General features: G+C 49.6%; 2 protein-coding genes across 2 annotated transcripts; both read left to right on the top strand.

The window, feature by feature from the left end:
• Window positions 1–117: 117 nt before the first annotated feature.
• Window positions 118–1,028, top strand: LRIT1 (leucine rich repeat, Ig-like and transmembrane domains 1; the record flags this gene model as incomplete). Its single annotated transcript, XM_070402848.1, has 1 exon — window positions 118–1,028. A coding segment is annotated over one exon (911 nt), but the record flags the coding sequence as incomplete, so codon positions are not given.
• A 6,207-nt stretch (window positions 1,029–7,235) lies between these two features.
• LRIT2 (leucine rich repeat, Ig-like and transmembrane domains 2) lies at window positions 7,236–8,091 on the top strand. Its single transcript, XM_070402847.1, is given in 8 exon segments — window positions 7,236–7,338; window positions 7,341–7,446; window positions 7,448–7,662; window positions 7,665–7,787; window positions 7,790–7,828; window positions 7,831–7,863; window positions 7,866–7,928; window positions 7,931–8,091. Coding segments are annotated over 8 exon segments (843 nt in total).
• Window positions 8,092–21,468: the final 13,377 nt, after the last annotated feature.

The raw sequence follows: 21,468 nt of genomic DNA, 5'->3' as shown, positions 1-21,468 counted from the left end.
TTTTCTTGGGGTGACAAGGCTTTCAGTGGCGTGTACACAGTCTGGGCTTCGAGTGTGGCCCTTGGAGGGAGCCAAGGCACAGGCACCCTCCTCATCCGTGCCTCCCCCTCCCCCCAGTGCACCAGCAGGTCTCCAGGGACGGCACCAGCTGGGCGCTGCTGGGCTTGCCTGCCGTGTCCCACCTCGATGCCGGGGACTACATCTGCCAGGCCAGCAACTTCCTGGGCACCTCCGAGACCCTCACCTCCCTGGTCGTCACCGAGCCCCAGGCTTCCACCGAGTGCAGCAGGAGCCCAGAGGCCCCAGGGGCAGGGACTGGCGAGGGGCCAGAAGCAGCTGCGTACGACAGGCTGGTGGCCAGGCGTATGCCCCCCACACCCTGGCCTGCAGGGCCCAGCATGGAGGAGGGTGGGACGACGGGACCCCAGGAGGCCCGGACGGTGACGGCGCTCAAGGTGGTGGGGGACACACACCAGAGTGTGACGCTGGTGTGGAAGGCGCCCCGGGCCGGCAGCGTGGCCCTCAGTGTCCTGTACGCTGTTCTCGGGCAGCGGACCATGCGACGGGTGGCCGTGCCGCCTGGGAGGACCAGGGTCACCCTCCGGGGGCTGGTGCCGGAGACCAAGTACGTGGCCTGTGTCTGCGCGCGAGGCCTGGCGCCCCGGAAGGAGCAGTGCGTCGTCTTCTCCCCTGACGAGGTGGCGGACGCCGAGGCCACGCAGCGGCTCATCAACGCAGTTGTGGCCAGCGTGGCCGCGGTCATCGCGCTGCCCCTCACGCTGCTCGTGGGCTGCGGGGCCCTCCGCAGGCGCTGCCGCCAGTGCCGTGCCGGGCGCTCCCCCGAGGCCACCAGCACCTACTTCAGCCTGGATGGGCTGAGCCTCAGCCTCCGCGAGGACTCAGGGCCACGGCCCCAGCCCAGCCTCGGCGAGGCTGAGGGGCTCCTGTCCGCCCGCTCCAGCTCCAGCCTGGAATCTGCGACTGGGGGCGCCAGGCGGGGCGTGCGGGTGGACGAGTACTTCTGCTGAGGCTCCCCTGGTGCACGGCGCCCACACACCTGCTCCGACCCTTCCCCCCACGTGCTCATCTGCTCCTCCACTACACACAACGACAAGAACTAACACCTATTAAAGCGCTTACTATGTGCTAGGAAGTGTTCTAAGTGCTTTATATGCATTAACTCATTTAATTCTTACAACAATCTTTGCAGAAGACACCCCTGCAATTCTCTCCCCATCTTCCTGGAGCAGAAGCAGGGGAATGAAGTAACCTGCTGTGGGGACCCTCATCAGAGGACAACAGAGGTTCAAGGCCAAGTTGCCACGCGCAGGTGCAAAGGCAGGACTCAGCAATGGCCCTGCATGCACTGCGCAGGCGCCTCTGCAACCCGGATGCTGACGTCACTGTTTGGCAAGAAGCCTCGTTGTCTGAGCTCCTGGAAGAGTGTGTTGCCATCAGCAGGTGGCTGGCCCGGGTCTGTGCGGCTGCTTTGTGGGCTACTTTGAAGAACTACTCTGTTTAATGGCTCCTTGTCAGCAATAAAGACCCTCCTGTTCGCCCACGACTTCTCATGTCTTCTCCGGCTGAGGCCGGTCCAAGGGCCTGTGCCCCCACGCCTGTGCGGCCCTATTCGCTGCACATGAATGAAGCAGCAGCGCAGGCCCCAAGCAGCGCACTTACGTTTGCACAGCCCACAGGTCTGGGAGGGGCAGGTGGCTCTGCCCCGTGTGTCTTATTTGGGGCCCAACATGGAGAGCCGGTGGCCACCTGGGGCAGGCTCCTTTCCCGGGGGTCAGATGACATCAGAGGAATGTGATGCCTCTCAAACTCTTGGCTTAGAACGGGCACACTGCCCATATTCCATCTGCCAAAGCCAGTGCCATGGCCAAACCCCACTTACAGGGGTGGAGGACGTTCTCCCTTGGAAGTCATGGTGGCAGCACTATCGGCTGAGCCGTGATCTCATCTACTGTGTTGCCCACAACCCGCAGGCAGGACGTGGCCGCGTGGAAGTTGGCCTGGCAGTGGGTCCCAGAGTCAAGGCCTTCCTGCTGGCATCTGTGTGGCGTGGTGGCGGTGACGCGCACAGAGGCCTCACACACGCCTCCGTGTGCAGCAGCCGCTTTTGTGCCGTCACACACAGACTCGCAGACACACCACGCCTCACTGTGGACATTGACAGATTCTAACATTTTTCCTCTGGGCGCCATTCTGCCTGGAGAGAATAATTGATTTTCAGTGAGTTCTAGAGATTTGAATGGTGTTCATTTACTCATGAATGTCAGCCTGGAGGGGCCGAGCTCAGCTCACTCTGCCCGTGCAGCAGTGTCTGTGGTGCTTCCTAAACTTACCTTGGCTCCTGGGGGCATCTCCATGTCCCCAGTCGCTCAGGGGCCACTGGAAAGGAAGCCTCCTCAGCTCACTGAGGGCCTGAGTGCGGGCGTCCGCAGAAGTTTCCGTGTGTCTCCTCTGCAGCTCTGAGCTCCACCAAATGAGCATCGGGGTATTTGGTGTCAAAACCTTCGGGTAACAACACCTGAGAAGATTTGGGACGGCAAGTGATCCGCGGAAACTACCTGACTAACATCACCTGCAAGACTCCACGTGGTGTTGAACACTCGCTTGGTATAACCCAGTGTGATGCTGGGATTTCTAAGCTCATTTCCTCTCACATTTACAAAAGACCTTACAACATATGACCTTACAACATATTTTCCTGTTTTCTCTCCTTTGACCCTCACAGCAGTTTATTATAGAGGCTGGGCTACTTGACTGTACAGATGAGAACACTGGAGTCCGAGAGCGGAATGACTTACAGGGGTTGTGGTGGATTTTCTCGGAGGATCCAAGTCTTTGATGACTTTCTGGCCAGCTGAGGGTCTATATTCAGTGTGGATCTCTGCAATGCAATCCATGGTAGGCTCACTACATGAGTGGATTTTTGGTGCCACTGGAACCCGGAGTCAGAACCAGGAGAGCAGCGGTGCCCGTGAACACAGAATGTCCATACATAGATAACTTTTGCCCATCACCTAGGACTTAAAAGCAAGCACTTCTTAGTATGTTAGTATTTATCCAGCATTGTACTTGTGTGTGTGTGTGTGTATGTGTGTGTGTATATGTGTGTGTGTGTGTGTGTGTGAGAGAGAGAGAGAGAGAGAGAGAAAGAGAGAGTTCAAACTTGGTCATCTGGACAAAATAACCCCCAGATGGTCAGCCCCCAATCCCCGTAACCATCTTCCCCTTATGTGTTCTGTCTTCTTTGATTTGCTCTTACAGAGGATACTCAGGCTGGATTGTGCTCATGAATATTCAAGTAATTGGGAAAAACAAATTCCTGTTGTAAAAAAATAAAATGATGTCTTGTTTATATATTAGCCTTTGGTGTATGAGTCTGGTTAGTCTGAGTCAGTTCCTGAAAACCTGAAGTTCTTTGAGTCCTGTGAAAAGCAGTTCTGGCCGCCCATGTGGAGAGTCCGCCTGCACAGGGTCCCATAGCACGCTGCCTTCTTTGGAGGGCTGGAATTGCAGCCCCTCGACATGCCTTTTCTGAGTGGTGTGTGGCCATGCTCTCCTTTGCCCAGGAGAAGCTGTGTCTCATGTTACTTATCTGTAATTGCAGTCTAAGTTGAAGGGTATGGGAGGCAAATAAAAGAAATTCTATCCTGGAAGTAGATGTGGGCTATTAAAACTAGTTTTTCAGTCAAGGGACCCAGAGAGCAGTGTGTTAAGAGAACTAGAGCTGGGAAATTTTTTTTTTATTGATGAGAGAGAGAGAGAAACATCAATGTAAGAAACATCAATCAGTTGCCTCCTGCACACACCCTGACAAGGGATCGAACCCTGCAACCTAGGTGTGTGCCCTGACCAGGAACTGAACCCACCAGCCTCTGATGTGTGGAACGACGTTCCAACCAACTGAGCCGCACCAGCCAGGGTCAGAGCAGAAAATTTTTGTTTTGACTATCATATAAGCCAGTAGAGACAAAAAATCAACTTACAAGTATTTGAGCATATTTTATTTGATTGCAAGGGCTTTTTAAAAGCCAGTATAGGTTATGCTTATGCTGTGCTAACAATTCCCAAATTTCAGTGGTTTAACATAGAAATATGTGTTTTTGCTCTCACAGATCTACCTAAGTCAGGAGGGAAAGTGCACGAGGGGAGGGCTCTGCTCCACCCACTCACGCAGGGGCCCAGGCCGATGACCCCACCACCTGGAATGTCAGCTATGGCTGCAACAGGGAAAGGAGAAACTGGAGGAGCATGTTGGGGCTTTTAACATTATTTGCTCTAACATTTCATCAGCAAGAATATTAGTCCCATAACCTCCCTGTTTCAGGCGTTGGGAACATAGTCTTCTGTGGGTCCATCCAGGCACAGGCACACCACAGAGCCTGGGTACCATCTCCGACACGATGGCCAGTGTCGGGGAGGGAAGGGCATCAGCTTGAGGGAGATCAAGGGCAGCATGTCATTTCTTACACGTCACTTAGTCTCTGTCCAAGATGTCCCAACATCCTGCCAATTGACTAGATCAGAAACTTTCTGATTAATATTCTATTAAGACAAGCCAGGGAGCTGATACCCAGAAGCCATTTCTATCTAATTATTTCATAAACACGGAGTAAGTTCTTTCTTATACTCTGTCTCTACCATGATAAGAGCCCAATTCCTAAAGGCATCTTGCAGGGAGAGAGGTGGGGACTAAGGTACTCAGACTCCTTCCCTTTGTTGTTGAATCTATTGAGTTTAGAGACACCACTTAACCACTCGTTATTTAAGAAAAATAATATAACCCAAGTAACTTTCCTTGTCCTAGTCTCCTGCCTTAACTGACAACACAGCTCCTCCGAGGCCCTGCGGAGGGCGAGGGGCCAGCAGAGGAGAAAGCGGAAGTGCCAGTGGTTCCAGACATTTCTCACCAGCGGGTGTGCTGAGCTAGACTCATTTGAAGAGACTAATACGGGATGAACAGAGAAAAAATTGTGGGGGTGGAGAGCTCTTTAGGCCCTTATATTTTGGGGTGAGAACAGAATTCATAGTGGTTTCTGATACCCACAGAGTAAAACACATTTTTTTCCAGGAAGCAAACCTGACAAAACCTTGGCCAACCTGGTGGGGGCTCTGGAATGCGAGTCGCCCATCAGTGTTGTCCTTGTCGGGTCACACTGCCCGTGCCGCTGCCCGCACCACCTCAGTCCCTGCCTGGGGCACATTCGGCAGGAATGACTTCTGCACACACTCCTGGCCAGTGAGTACCCACTCACTCCTGGAGGGGTCCATTCACCCCAGCTCTGTGCCCACAGCACATCCTGCTTTAATTCTTACCTCATGAGGGACTTGGAGACCTAGCAGCTCACAGGGTTAGACTGTGAACCCGGCAGGTGTGTCTGCTTGGATGGAAAGCTGGGGTGGAAGCAGCTTAGTAAGGACCCACTGCTCCCCTCACTGGCTGCTCACTGAGGCATTGGCAGGGAGCTGTGTGTGTGTCCTGAGTCCTAGGGGAACCATGGGACCTCAATATTCATCAGGAAGTGCCCCAGGTAACAGGGAAGGAGAGTCTGTTGGTGTGGGAGGGGAACTGAAATTTATTACTCAAGGGTGGTGAACACACAACACAGGTGATGGAGTGCTGCATTCTGGGTACTCTATTCTACATAATCGCAGAGTTGCCTAGAAGCACTATGAATGTGTATTAATTCCCTCACTTTGCAGAGGAAAGATCGAGGCTCACAGAGGTTAAAGGACTTTCCCAAGGCGTTGTGACGGGAGGCTGAGCTGGAAAGAAGGCCATGGGGCAGCGTCTGCACAGGGCTGCTCACCACTGCGTCCCTGCCCCAGCAGGTGTGTAGTTTGGAGCAGATGACCAATAAATATTTGTTGACTGAGTGATGGGTGGCAGAGCAAGTACCCAAGAATCACATATGTATCACTTTAAATGTAGGCCTTTCCTTCTTATTATGGGAAATACATAGCATTCAGGAGAAGTTGTGAGATCCAAGATTAAAACACACACGTTTTAGTTTGATCAGAAAACACAGCCTGTGGTCTGGTCTGCCTTCCGCACCACAATGCTTCCCTGACCCTGGTCGCCATGGGCAGAGGCAGCTGTGTGCAGTGGAGGCAGGACTCAGCCAAGCCAGGTGTGGGAGGGAACCTTTCAGGGGCGGGGCGTGGTCACAGGATTACTTGTCACCCATCACCTGTATTCATTTTTAGAGGATGGTTGGAAATTCTAGGTTTCAGGAACCAATTGTGATTGATAAAGTATTAGATGAGTTTTAAAAAATATTTTTATTGATTTCAGAGAGGAAGGGAGAGGGAGAGAGAGAGAAACATCAATGATGAGAATCACTGATGGGCAGCCTCCTGCACGCCCCACACTGGGGATTGAGTCTGCCACCTGGAGAAGGGGCCCTGACAGGAATCGAACCATGACCTCCTAGTTCATAGGCCAACGCTCAACCACTGAGCCACACTGGCCGGGCTGGATGAGTTTTAGCCAAATCACCTGATCCATGATGCTCAGAGTTCTTGGCCTCCTCCCACTCCCACTCATTCTGAAAGAAAGCTCACTCCTTAAAGCCTGAGGCATCGCTCCAGCACAGCGCACCTGCTGGGGTCTCAGATCTTTTTGCAAGAAGTGGAGGGAAGGCAGTATCAGAACAGAATTGGACATCTGGCCTGGAGTTTGCCTTCGAATTCAAGACCCAAACAAAGGGTGAGCTTTCTGGCCTTAGTTCCCTGACCAGGTTCTTACTGAGCTTGTGGTTGGGGCCACAATAGACTTATTGTGTCCAGAGTCTTTTCAATGGCTGTGCTGACCTACATTGCCAAGGGTCACCAATAATAGGATTTGCCCCTCGGAAGCTGGGACTGTCTTATTCAAAATTCCCAAGGTAATTCCTTACAGAGGAATATGGCTTCCGTTCACTGCTAGTTCTGGTCCTTCTGGACTCTCATGCAGCTCAGCCCTCCTGTGTGCCAGGACAGCACAGAGGAGACGTTTGGCAGGTGTGCTGTGCTGGCCAGAAGCCGAGGGCTGTGGGGGACGGGGCTCCTCTGGGGATACCTTGGAGTGGGAGTGGGCCTAGAATTTTCAGGAAATCAGCAAAATCTCTAGGAGACCCATTCTAGTTGGCACTGAACTTTGATGAGCTGTGAACTTTTACCAAAATAGGTCTAACTCTTTTATTTCAAGTGAATAATATTTCTTCTAATTCACACACCTAATGCCAGGATCCGCCTGGTCCCAGTTCCCTGATGTTCACCTTAAAGCTGGTCTGTTTCTCATGCGGACTCTGCAGTGCATGCCCAGCTCCTTGGGAGAGATCCCAGGAACCTCCCTGAAGAGTCCAGGCACATGAGGATTGAACATGCGTCCTTGTTCGAGCTGGCCTGAGGGTCCTTCGTCAGCACGAGCACCATGGAATAACTTGGGCTAATTTAACAACGTTGCTGTGGTCCACCGGGGAGTCTTGGAGTCAGAAGTGAACGAGCTGAGACTGGAGGGAAACAGACTCTGTTCAGTACCATGGACAGTGTTCCGTGCCACCCTGGGCCCAAGGGTCTTGGGTCTCATGCACAACAGGACTGACATGCACCCTGGGCTGGCTCTTTAGTTATTGGCCCACCTGGTCTACCTTGACCTGTCTTCCAATAGCTGGCAGTGGTATCCAGGAGTGTCTTCTTGAACTGGCCTACCTACCAGCCCTGCCAGCTTGCTGGATGTGGGGCCCAGAGTCTCTCCGGCATGGGGCTGGCTCTGCAAAATACACCCTGGCTGGCAACTGTCGCTTAAGGGGACTAGTCCAGGTTGTAAAGTCCACTGCCTCCCAGCGGTCTTGGTGAGTGCCTACCTGATTGCCAAGGCCCTCTCTCCAAGGTGGGGCAGTTTTTCCATGAAACTGAGCTCAGCACCTGCATGAGCCCCACATCTCAATCGCCAGTGTCAGTGTCACCATCAAGGTGGGACAAAGTGTAACCCTACGATGCCTGGCACAAGCCAGCCCTTTGCCAAGCATTACATGGACGGAGCCCCTGAGCATGTGGAGGGAAATTGATGGTGAGCCACATGCGCCCTCTTGATGTGTCTGGGAGGAGGGGAGGTCTGCAGCCACCCTATCCTCAGTAGAGAGGCTCTAACCTGGGGGCAGGGAAGATTGGGAGAGGCCTGAACTGCACACACCACAAGAAGGAAGTGGGCCTGTCGGTATTGTTTTAAATGTTTGCATACAGATCTCTAAGAGATAGATATATTGGAGTTGACAACATCTATAATAATAAAAGCATAATATGCAAATCGACTGAACAGTCTAACAGCAGAACGACCTTCTGGACGACTGCGCTATAACACGCACTGGCGCCAGGCCAGCCAAGGAGGGTGCAATGCGATTGGTTGGGGGCCTGCCATCACTCCATGATCACCCCACAGAGGAGGCCCAGGCCACCCTCTGCGGGGCGATCGATGGGGGGCTCCGTGATCAATTGGCCCAAAGAGGGAGGCCCAGGCCACTGGCCCATGGGGTAATCAATTTGGGGGGGGGGGGCTCTGCAATTGTGGACCCCTGGCTGGGTAGGTGAGGCCACCCGGCTGGCTGCACTGTGGTGGGTGGGCAGGGCCTCCCTCTGAGGGGAGATTGATCTGGAGGCCCTGAGATCGATTGCCCCACAGAGGGAGGCCCAGGCCAGTCAAGTGATTGCACCCCACACCTGTCGCCCACAGAGAAAGGGGACAGGTGGCAGGGGGGTGGGGGGGGGCAGCGCTGCACAAACGGCAAGCAGTGACAGCAGCGGGGACAGGGCAGCTAGGGACCCTACCCGAGGGGTCCCGGATTGCCAGAGGGCGCAGGCCAGGCTGAGGGATACCTCCCTGCCCCCTGCACGGATTTTGTGCATGGGGCCTCTAATATTGTATAAATAGAGAATTATATGAATAAATATGATTTTTGAAGGTCTTCTAGATACAAAACCTATACTGTGTATTTTTAAATCATCAAAATCCCTGACTAGGACTAATTCTGAAGATTATCCATTACGGATTTCCTACATGTGCCTGAGCAGGCTCACAGGGGTGCTTGTTTGAAATAAGATTTCCAGGCCCCCACCCTGGAGGATTGGGTTCAGTGAGTCGAGGGGGGGGGGGGCGCTGAGAATATATTTAAATAAGTCTTCTCCCTCCCCCCTAATTCCTAGCCCCAGGCCAGGCTAGGGGGTCCTGGATGTGATGGGAGAGACCCTGCCCCACTTGCTGAGCAGACCCCATTGGCTGAAGCTGTAAACTAGGACCCAGGGAGGGGCTGGTGGCCCCACAGATGCACCCACATGGGCCTCCTTTCCTGGAGCTCTGGGCTGGAACCACCTTCAATGCCACCTGAGGGCAGGATGGACTCCCAAGGCGGGTGGTGAAGTCCAGAAGACACTGGAAACATCGGGGTGCAACCTGAGGCATCGACCAGCCACCGGTATTTGCATCCATGGTGACAAACCTCTAAACCAGTGGTTCTCAACCTTCCTAATGCCGGGACCCTTTAATACAGTTCCTCATGTTGTGGTGACCCCCCAACCATAAAATTATTTTCGTTGCTACTTCATAACTAATTTTGCTACTGTTATGAATCGTAATGTAAATATCTGATATGCAGGATGTGTTTTCATTGTTACAAATTGAACATAATTAAAGCATAGTGATTAATTACAAAAACAATATGTAATTATATATGTGTTTTCCGATGGTCTTAGACGACGCCTGTGAAAGGGTCGTTCGAGTCTAAATGATTTAGTCTAAATGATTAGAAACACTCAATTAACTGAAATGTGGACTTTTCCCTGTCATTTTGATCACACTTTATTGGCTTGAGGTTTAACAGGTTTATTCCAGTCGCCTCTCCGGGACAGTGAGGATGCTCCCTGCACCGAGTCGTGTTCTCCCCGCGACAGAACAGGCGACACTAAGGGCGCTGCCTGTCAGTCTCCGTCTCATTGATGAGGAAATGGAGGCGGAGAGAATCCAAACAACTTGCCCCAAACCATGTGGCTAGTGGGGGCGGGACCGGCTTTTGGCTCCAGGATCTAAGTCGCCCCCGTCTGGTAAGAGGGAAGGGGGCCCCCCGGGAGAGTCTCCAGCGCCCGGAGGATACCGGGTTAGCTGGGAGGGGGGGGGGAGGGAGGAACCCCAGGAGGCGCGGCCTCAACCTCCTGGCCCGAGCCCCGCCGTCACTCCCTGCACGTCCAGCCCATCCCGGCCCTGCCCGCCCTCCCCTCGGGGCGACGCCCACCTGGGCCTGCGGGTGCCAGGCAGACGGCCCCAAGGAAACGGGGTTCACCCTCCACTAGCGCCCCAGGCGGTGCAGGGAGGAGCAGGTGGTGGGCAACCTCCTCCCGGGCGCCCGGTACCTGGGGACCCCCAGGGCCGGGCGTGTGGGGCCTTGTCTGGGGCAGCGGCTCGGGCGGGGCGGGCGGAGGAGCGGGAGCGCCGGGCACCGCGTGGTTGTCCTGGGCGCCGCGCTGCTCGCCCGCCCTCGGTGCCCCTGTCTGGGCGGCGCAGGGCCCCTGCGGCTGTGGGGGGGTGGCCCCAGGTGCCCCCCGCAGGGACCTGGCGCGGGTCCGCAGAATGCACCTACGGGGGAGGAAGGAGGAGAGGGAGGAGCGGCTGGAAGCCAGGCCGGGTGTGGAACGGGGGCTCCCAGCCCCGCTTGGCCGGGCCCATTTACTCAGCAAGCGTTTATTGAGCGCCACTGTGTTCCTGGCCCTGAACTTGGTGCGATGAATAAGGAGACACTGCTCTTCTTTTCATGGCACCGATGCCCACGGAGCCTTGTCCTATCCCATTGATCACTGCATTGCATGTGGAGTCTGGAAATTCATACATGTTACTCTTTCCACATACATCACCCTGTAACATTGACATGTCTGCGTGCAACATTCACATGGGACATTTCACGTGTGTTGTCCTATTAAAGAAGGTAACATTCTACCCTTTTACAGGAGAGGAAACCGAAGCCAGAGAATGACAATGACTTCCTCAGCATTGCAGCGCAGCGGGCAGTGGAGTCAGGTGCAGGGGGCAGTGGAGGCAGCACAGGGGCAGTGGAGGCAGGTGCAGGGGAAGTAGAGGCAGCACAGGGGCAGTGGAGGCAACACAGGGGCAGTGGAGGCAGCACAGGGGGCAGTGGAGGCAGGTGCAGGGGCAGTGGAGGCAGCACAGGGGGCAGTGGAGGCAGGTGCAGGGGCAGTGGAGGCAGCACAGGGGGCAGTGGAGGCAGGTGCAGGGGCAGTGGAGGCAGCACAGGGGGCAGTGGAGGCAGGTGCAGGGGCAGTGGAGGCAGCACAGGGGGCAGTGGAGGCAGGTGCAGGGGCAGTGGAGGCAGCACAGGGGGCAGTGGAGGCAGGTGCAGGGGCAGTGGAGGCAGCACAGGGGGCAGTGGAGGCAGGTGCAGGGGCAGTGGAGGCAGCACAGGGGGCAGTGGAGGCAGCACAGGGGGCAGTGGAGGCAGCACAGGGGCAGTGGAGGCAGGTGCAGGGGCAGTGGAGGCAGCACAGGGGGCAGTGGAGGCAGGTGCAGGGGCAGTGGAGGCAGCACAGGGGGCAGTGGAGGCAGGTGCAGGGGCAGTGGAGGCAGCACAGGGGGCAGTGGAGGCAGGTGCAGGGGCAGTGGAGGCAGCACAGGGGGCAGTGGAGGCAGCACAGGGGGCAGTGGAGGCAGGTGCAGGGGCAGTGGAGGCAGCACAGGGGGCAGTGGAGGCAGGTGCAGGGGCAGTGGAGGCAGCACAGGGGCAGTGGAGGCAGCACAGGGGGCAGTGGAGGCAGGTGCAGGGACAGTGGAGGCAGCACAGGGGGCAATGGAGGCAGCACAGGGGCAGTGGGGGCTGCACAGGGGCAGTGGGGGCGGCACAGGGGCAGTGGGGGCGGCACAGGGGCAGTGGGGGCTGCACAGGGGCAGTGGGGGCGGCACAGGGGCAGTGGGGGCTGCACAGGGGCAGTGGAGGCAGCACAGGGGCAGTGTGGGCTGCACAGGGGCAGTGGGGGCGGCACAGGGGCAGTGGAGGCAGGTGCAGGGGGCAGTGGAGGCAGGTGCAGGGGGCAGTGGAGGCGGCGCAGTGGGCAGTGGAGGCAGGTACAGGGGACAGTGGAGGCAGGTGCAGGGGGCAGTGGAGGTGGCACAGGGGGCAGTGGAGGCAGAACCTGAGAACAGCCAGGAGAAGGGGAGCTGTATAAAGTCACATGACTCTCTCTCTTTTTTTCAAGGCGTGAGCCACACTCCCTGATGCTCACCTAGTCCCAGGAGATTGTGAGCCACAGGCTAATTTTTTTTCAGCCCTGTGTCCCTGGCTAAGATCTCAGTGCTGAGGCGGCAAACATCTGTCACACAAATGGCAATACAACCCTTACCCTTCCCAGACACAGCTCACCGTCCCTCCCGGGAGCCCAGCAGTAAAGGCCAGGGTTTAACCACACAGCGTCTCCCACTGGCACAGGGAAGTGGTCTGGAGGCTGTAGCAGGAGCTGGCCCCTGTGACATCCCCACCAATGTTTTCCCCCTCCCACCCTCCTTACCCATCCCTTCTCATCCTCCTGGGCCCGTCTCAAGTACCACGGCCCCCATTAGCCTTCCCTGATTAACATCTCCCATGAAAAGAAGCGATGAGCCGGGCAGGATAGGCAATGTTTCCATCGGCTGCCAGCCCTCTGGGGGAGACCCAGCGTCTGGCTATAGCTGCTGGGCCCACCCATGACCTGGACTATTTGGAAAATCAATGTTGGTTGAAACAAATTTTTAAAAACTGAAGACTGCTTTCATATTTAGAGTAATTTAGAGTAATTCCCTCATTTCTTCAAGTTCTCACTTATTTTTTTCTAAGCATTAGAAGAAAAAACCATTTTTAATGGAAATTTTCAGTCATTCTGTGGGAACCACACCAGGGTCCCTGGATAGTCAAGGCCAATGGGAGCACTGAGGCCTTGTTGTCAGTACACTAGGATCTTCAAGGCTGCTCTGAGCATGAGCCTCATCGGGGTGCCCAAGGCCAAGACACCATGAGTGGGTGCAAGGACACACGATACTCTGTGCCCTTCTGTAACTCAAATGATTGATGTCACTGTTGGCAGCTAACCTTCTTTGTCTCTGGAGTAATGTACAGGCTACCGACCAGGAGCTGCTAGAGCAGTGATGGCGAACCTATGACACGCGTGTCAGAGGTGACACGCGAACTCATTTTTTTGGTTGATTTTTCTTTGTTAAATGGCTTTTAAATATATAAAATAAATATGTAAAATATAAGTCTTTGTTTTACTGTGGTTGCAAATATCAAAAAATTTCTATATGTGACACGGCACCAGAGTTAAGTTAGGGTTTTTCAAAATGCTGACACGCTGAGCTCAAAAGGTTCACCATCACTGTGCTAGGGAGAGCAGCCGGGCACAGCAGAGGCAAGAGAACTCAGAGAAGAGAGGTGGTAGGCACAGAGAATGTAGCTCCTACATGTGCAGCAGAGAGGAGAGCTGGGACGGAGCTGAGAGCTGGCACTGCCCGATGGGAGGGTAAGAGCTCACAGGGAGCTCAGATACAGCTGCCAGGTTACCCCGCCAGTGTGCTGGGCAGGGAGACAGGAGCAGCTCCTCAGCTGGAGCTCAGGTGCTGCTACAATGTAAGGCGGTGAGTCTGGGGCAGTGTGCGGCTGCTCAGATAATAGCTGTGGGTACAGAGACTCTACTACTGTGCAGGAAAGATATGTGCTCACCAGCCGGTGTTCGGCCGCCTATATGGGATTGCTGTGAGGACTGTTCTGTCGGATGGTGATGTGGCCACTGGCTTCTTCAATAAAGACTCATCCTTATACACCCACAGCCTCTCATGGCTTCTCCGTCTGAAACCCAGCGTCCTAGGAGGTCCAGCCCAGGCAGGGGGACTCAGACCCACCACCTGTGGCTAGTGAGCAGAGGACAAAGGAGGAACTTGGACTAAGTTCCCAACAGTTAGTGTGGTGAGTAGGGTTCGAGCAGGACCTGCCCTGGTGCAGTCAGGAAGAAATGAGAGCACATGGACTCAGAGCAGCAGTGCTGAGCAGGCTCCTGCTGTCTCTGACACATACCAAGTAGAGAGAATCTCATCCTCCCCTTTAGTCAGCTTCAATAATGTGTGTGTGTGTGTGTGTGTGTGTGTGTATGTGGTGTGCGCGTGCGCACACTAATCCTCACTCAAGGATTTTTTTCCATTGATTTTTATATTTTTTTTATTTTTTTATTTTTTTGCTTCTTTTGTTTTTTTATTTTTTTATTTTTTTTTATTGCTTAAAGTATTACAAAGGGTGTTACATATGTGTCCTTTCCGCCCCCCCCCCCCCCGCTCTTGACAATCCCCTGGCCTCCCCTACCCCCCAGTGTCTTATGTCCATTGGTTATGCTTATATGCATGCATACAAGTCTTTCAGTTGATCTCTTACCCCCCTCCCTGCTGCCCCCCAACCCTCCCCGGCCTTCCCGCTGCAGTTTGACAATCTGTTTGAGGCAGCTCTGCCTCTGTATCTATTATTGTTCAAAAGTTTATAATGGTCTCTATTATCCATGAATGAGTGAAATCATGTGGTATTTTTCCTTCATTGACTGGCTTATTTCACTTAGCATAATGCTTTCCAGTTCCATACATGCCGTTGCAAATGGTGAGAGTTCCTTCTTTTTTAAAGCAGCATAGTATTCCATTGTGTAGATGTACCACAGTTTTCTAATCCATTCATCTACTGATGGGCACTTAGGCTGTTTCCAGATTTTAGCTATGGTGAATTGTGCTGCTATGAACATATGGGTGCACATATCCTTTCTGATTGGTGTTTCTGGTTTCTTGGGATATATTCCTAGAAGTGAGATCACAGGGTCAAATGGGAGTTCCATTTTTAGTTTTTTTGAGGAAACTCCATACTGTCTTCCATAGTGGCTGCACCAGTCTGCATTCCCACCAGCAATGTACGAGTGTTCCTTTTTCTCCACATCCTCTCCAGCACTTGTCCTTTGTTGATTTGTTGATGATAGCCATTCTGACAGGTGTGAGATGGTACCTCATTGTTGTTTTGATTTGCATCTCTCAGATGATTAATGACTTTGAGCATGTTTTCATATGTCTCTTGGCTTTCTGAATGTCCTCTTTTGAAAGGTGTCTATTTAGGTCCTCTGCCCATTTTTTGATTGGATTGTTTATCTTCCTTTTGTTAAGTTGTATGAGTTCCCTATAATTTTTGGAGATTAGGCCCCTATCAGATATGACATTGGCAAATATGTTTTCTCACACAGTGGTCTTTCTTGTTGTTTTGTTGATGGTTTCTTTTGCTGTGCAGAAGCTTTTTATTTTGATGTAGTCCCATTTGTTCATTTTCTCTTTAGTTTCAAGTGCCCTAGGGGCTGTATCAGTGAAGAGATTGCTTTGGCATATGTCTGAGATTTTGTTGCCTTTGGATTCTTCTAGAATTTTTATGGTTTCCTGTCGTACATTTAAGTCCTTTATCCATTTTGAGTTTATTTTTGTGTATGGTGTAAGTTGGTGGTCTAGTTTCATTTTCTTGCATAGATCTGTCCAATTTTCCCAACACCATTTATTGAAGAGACTATCTTGGCTCCATTGTATGTTCTTGCCTCCTTTGTCAAATATTAATTGAGCATATCGGTTTGGGCCGATTTCTGGGCTCTCTATTCTATTCCACTGATCTATATGTCTGTTCTTGTGCCAGTACCAGGCAGTTTTGAGAACAGTGGCTGTGTAATACAGATTGATATCTGGTATTGAGATCCCACCTACTTTGTTCTTTCTCAGGATTGCTGCAGCTATTCGGAGTCTTTTTTTATTCCAGATGAATTTTTGGAGAGTTTGTTCTAGATCTGTGAAGTATGTCGTTGGTATTTTAATGGGAAGTGCGTTGAATTTATAGATTGCTTTGGGTAGTATGGACATTTTAATGATGCTGATTCTACCAATCCAAGAACATGGTATGTTCTTCCATCTGTTTATGTCTTCCTCTATCTCTTTTTTCAACGTCCTGTAGTTTTCTGAGTAGAGGTCTTTTACCTCTTTAGTTAAGTTTATTCCTAGTTAGCTTAATTTTTTTGGTGCGATGATAAATGGGATTGTTTTTATAATCTCTCTTTCTGAAAGTTCACTATTGGTGTATAGAAATGCCTCATATTTCTCATATTTCTTGGGGTTAATTTTGTATCCTGCTACATTGCCAAATTCATGTATGAAGTCTAGTAGTTTTTTGATGGAGTCTCTAGGGTTTTGTATGTATAATATCAGGTCGTCTGCAAATAAGGGCAGTTTTACTTCCTCTTTTCCAATTTGGATGCCTTTTATTTCTTCTTCTTGTCTAATTGCAATGGCTAATACTTCCAGGACTATGTTGAACAGGAGTGGTGAGAGTGGGCATCCCTGTCTTGTTCCTGTTCTTAGGGGAAATGGTTTTAGTTTTTGTCCATTGAGTATGATGTTGGCTGTGGGCCTGTCATATATGGCTTTTATTATGTTGAGGTATGATCCTTCTACTCCCACCTTGCTGAGAGTTTTTATCAAAAATGGGTGTTGGATTTTGTCAAATGCTTTTTCTGCATCAATTGATATGTCCATGTGGTTTTTTTCTTTCAATTTGTTTATGTGATGTATCACGTTTATTGATTTGCAGATATTGTACCATCCTTGCATCCCTGGGATAAATCCTACTTGGTCATGGTGTATGATCTTTCTGATGTACTGCTGGATCTGATTTGCTAAGATTTTGTTGAGGATTTTGGCATCTATGTTCATGAGGGATATTGGCCTGTAATTCTCTTTCATTGTGTTGTCTTTACCTGGTTTTGGTATTAGGGTGATGCTGGCTTCATAGAATGAGCTTGGAAGTGTTCCTTCCTCTTGAATTTTTTGTAGTAGTCTGAGGAAGATAGGTTTTAGTTCTTCCTTGAATGTTTCAGAATAAGGTTCCTAGAGTGCATAAATCAGATGGAGGACTTGTGTGACTTTTTTCTTCCCCACCTTGTTTGGGACTCTCTGGGCTTGTGTGACTTTTTTCTTCCCCTGTTAAGCCGTCTGGTCCTGGGCTTTTGTTTGCTGGAAGCTTTTTGATGACTGCTTCAATTTCTTCCATAGTTATTGGTCTATTGAGATTTTTAGATTCTTCCTGATGGAGTTTTGGAATGTTGTATTTTTCTAGGAATTTGTCCATTTCCTCCAGGTTGTCTAGTTTGTTGGAGTAGAGCTGTCCGTAGTATTGTTTAACAATCATTTGTATTTCTGTGGGGTCTGTTGTTATTTTGCCTCTATAGTTTCTGATTTGGTTTATTTGGGTCCTCTCTCTTTGCTTCTTGGTGAGCCTGGCTAGAGGTTTGTCAATCTTGTTTATCCTTTCAAAGAACCAGCTCTTGGTTTCATTGATTTTATGTATTGTTTTTGTTGGTCTCTATGTCATTTATTTCTGCTCTAATCTTTATTATCTCCTTCCTTCTGCTCACTCTGGGGTTTTCTTGTTGCTCTCTTTCTAATTCTTTGAGTTGTAGAGTTAGATGATTTACTACCATTTTTTCTTGTTTTTTTGAGATAGGCCTGTAGCGCTATAAACTTCCCTCTCAGGACTGCTTTCATTGCGTCCCATAGGTTTTGGATTGTTGTGTTTTTATTGTTATTAGTTTCCAGAATGTTTTTAATTTCTTCTTTGATCTCATTGGTAACCCAATCAATATTTAATAACATGCTATTCAGCTTCCAAGTGTTTGAGTATTTTGGGTTGTTTTTATTGTAGTTTATTTCTAATATTATGCCATTGTGGTCTGAGAAGATGCTTGGTATGATTTCAATCTTCTTGAATTTGGGAAGACTTTGTTTGTGACCCAATATGTGGTCTATTTTTGAATCTGTCCCATGAGCACTTGAGTAGAATGTATATTCCTTGGCTTTGGGGTGAAGTGTTCTGAAGATGTCAATTAAGTCCATCTGATCTAGTGAGTCATTTCGGAATGCTGTTTCTTTGCTGATTGTTTCGAGGATTTATCCAGTGATGTCAGTGGTGTATTAAAGTCCCCTACTATGATTGTATTGTTGTCAATCGCTCCTTTGATATCTTCCAGGAGTTTTTTTTATGTATTTGGGTGCTCCTGCATTGGGTGCATATATGTTTACCAGGGTTATATCTTCTTGTTGTATTGATCCCTTTAGTATTATGAAGTGGCCTTCCTTATCTCGTGTTATGGCCTTCACTTTGAGGTCTATTTTGTCCGATATAAGTATTGCTACCCCAGCTTTCTTTTCCTTTCCATTTGCCTGAAAGATATTTTCCCATCCCTTCCCTTTCAGTCTGTGTGAGTCCCTTCTAATGAGGTGAGTCTCTTGTAGACAGCAAATGTATGGATCATGTTTTTTTATCCATTCAGCCACTCGATGTCTTTTGGTTAGAGCATTTAGTCCGTTTACATTTAAAGTTATTATTGAAAGGTACTTGTTTGTAGCCATTTCTTTTTTGTGTGGCTGTTTTCTTTCTGAGCTTTTTATTTCTTCTTTTTACACCAGTCCCTTTAGCATTTCTTGCATTGCTGGTTTGGTGGTGATAAACTCCCTTAGCCTTTTTTTGTCTGTGAAGCTTCTTATTTCCCCTTCAATTTTGAATGATAGCCTTGCTGGATGGAGTATTCTTCGATTCAGTCCTTTGCTTTACATCACTTTGTAAATTTCTGTCCATTCTTTTCTGGCCTGATGTGTTTCTGTTGAGAAATCATTTGATAATCTAATGGGAGATCCATTGTATGTAACTTTCTGTCTCTCTCTTGCAGCCTGTAGGATTCTCTCTTTGTCCTGAACATTTGCCATGGTAATTATGATGTGTCTTGGTGTGGGTCTTTTTAGGTTCACCTTGTTTGGGACTCTCTGGGCTTGTGTGACTTTTTTCTTCCCCACCTCAGGGAAGTTTTCTGATATTATTTCTTCAAATAGGTTTTCTTATCCTTGTTCATCTTTCTGTTGTTCTGGCACCCCTATTATTCGTATGTTGTTTCTTTTCATGTTGTCTCAAAGCTCCCTTAGGCTCTCCTCCTGTCTCTTAATTTTTTTCTCCAATTGCAGTACAATTTGGGTGTGTTTTGCTTCCTTGTCTTCTAAATCATTAATTCGGTCCTCCGCTTCTCCTCGTCTACTGTTGATACTTTCAGTGGTGTTTTTTATTGCAGCTATATCGCTCTTCATTTCTTCTTGGTTCTTACATAATTTATTGATTTTTTCATCTGTTTCTTCTGGCTTCTTGTGTAAGTTATTGATTTTTTCATCTGTTTCTTCTTGCTTCTTGCATAGGTAGTTGATTTTTTCATCTGTTTCTTCTTGCTTCTTGCATATGTTGTTGATTTTTTCCTCCATCCGGTTTATGCACTCTAGGACCCTTATTCTGAATTCTTTTTCTGTCATGTTGCATGCCTCTGTATCACTTAGCTGCTTTTCTGACGAGTCCTCCTTTTCTTTCCTTTGGGGGTTTCTTTGTCTACCCATATTTGATCTCACTGACGTATCTAGATGTTGAGTAATTCAGTGGCTGCTCCCTGGGTGGCAGTGGCTCCTTGGGCTGTGGTTGCTCCTCTGGCGGTTGCTGTAGCAGCTGCTCCTCAGTTGGCAGCAGCTCCTCTGGTGGGTGCTGTTCACAACTGTGGTGGCTCTTCTGGCTGGTGGGGGGAGACTTCACATACAGCTGCTGTTCCTCAGACAGAGGGTGTGGTGCTCAGGAGGCTTCTGTTGCTTGGATCTGCTGCGTTGATTTAAAGGCACAAAATACAACACAACAAGGCACCAGGTACCAGGCACTGAACACAAATATATTCACGATATTAATAACCCCAAATATAGGTGACCACCCGAATTAAGAGAATTAGGGGATAAGGAAGAAAGAAGAGAAAAAGATAAAAGAGAAAAAAGAAAGGAAAAGTAGGAAAAAAAGAGAAAAAAGGAGTGCAAAAATGAAATTGGGAAAAAGGGGGGGGAAGAGAGAAAATAAAGAGAGGAAAAAAAAAAAGAGCGAAAAGAGAGAATGAAGTAGAAGAGGGGAAGAGACTATTTATATGAGGAGAAAACTCCGATAGAACCGCCACTAATCCCAACAAATTCCAGCAACAGCTCCCTGGAGATGAATGCAAACTAGAAACAACCAATAATATCAAGAGAGGCAAGGGAAAATAGAAGCACAAAAATAACCGGGGGGGGGGGGGGTAGAGGGAGGGGGAAAACCCGCAGAAAAAAGGAAAAAGAAAAAGCAAAACAACTTCACAACTAGTCCTAAAAACACACACACACACACACACAGACACACACAAAAAAGAAAAAGAAAAAAAAAACAAAAACAATATACTCAACAATCAAGCAAACAGCAACAAAACAATAGAAAAATAAAAGAAGAGAAAAAAATTTTGGATAGTGAAGAAAGATAAGGGATATGTGTATAAGGATTTAGAGCAGTGGATTGGAAATAGGATATATAAGTAGGGTGAAATTTTGACAGGAGGTAAACAGAAGGAATAGGGAAAATCTAAAGCAGGAATAGGGTAAGAGAAACAGGACAACAAAAGGGGAAAAGTGAGGGAGAGGGTTTTAGCATAGAGGTAAAATTGAGGTAGGGAAAATTGATGCTAAAGGAACGATGAAAATAGAATGGAGAACACTAATCCCAAAATAAAATAAAGAGAAAATAAAATGGCACTTTAAAAAATGGTAAAATGGTAGCAGTAATAATACTGGTTAAAAACAAAAATGTAGTAATTAAAAGGGTAAAATCAGGTGATGGAAAAAGAAGAAGAAAAAAAATGGTTTCTTAGTTAAAAGGTGAAAAAAGAAAAAAAAATTTGCAGTAGTGAAGGTCCTTCGGTTCTTCTACTTGTCAGTCTGGCTCACCTTAGCCCTGCCAGGTATTCAGGAGAGTGTTGAATTTCCCTGCGATACACTGTTCCTCCTTGTTGTAAACCACAGTCCTGATTTTAAAGCAGGCCGTATTTGTTCCCAGCCTGCCTTAATTTGTGTTTAGCTAAGAGTCAGTTTGTGGCTCGGCCTCTGGGTGGCAGTGTTTTGGGGTTGGCCTCCGAGGCTATATGGCTTCTCTATCCAATAGCAAGTGTTTATTTTCTCTATTGCACTTAAAACTGGTTTGGGGAGGTCAACTGCCCAGAGCTGGTTCTTAAATAATCATTACCCTGCTCTGTGTTGTTGCTGGGATTGAAAATCCCTCTATAGGCCAGACCCTGTTAATTCCCAGGGACTAATCAGATTATTTTAATCCTTCATTTCCTTCAGGGTGGAATCTGGGTGTGGCTGTGTTCCTTGCCTGGGGGCTAGGTGGAGGAGTCCCACCCTCCGGAGAGAATGGCTGCCCCAATCCTGGGCCCAGGGGTGTCTCAGCACTTAATTCGCTGCCACCTCTCCCGGCCCCGCCTCTCTCCTCAGCCTCTCTCCAGATTCCGCACCTTCTCCCT

Source organism: Myotis yumanensis, unplaced genomic scaffold, assembly GCF_028538775.1.
Source record: "Myotis yumanensis isolate MYYU_CA2020_CCGP unplaced genomic scaffold, mMyoYum1.0.hap1 SCAF_37, whole genome shotgun sequence".
NCBI lineage: Eukaryota > Metazoa > Chordata > Mammalia > Chiroptera > Vespertilionidae > Myotis > Myotis yumanensis.
This window is presented reverse-complemented; position numbering and strand designations above follow the sequence as displayed.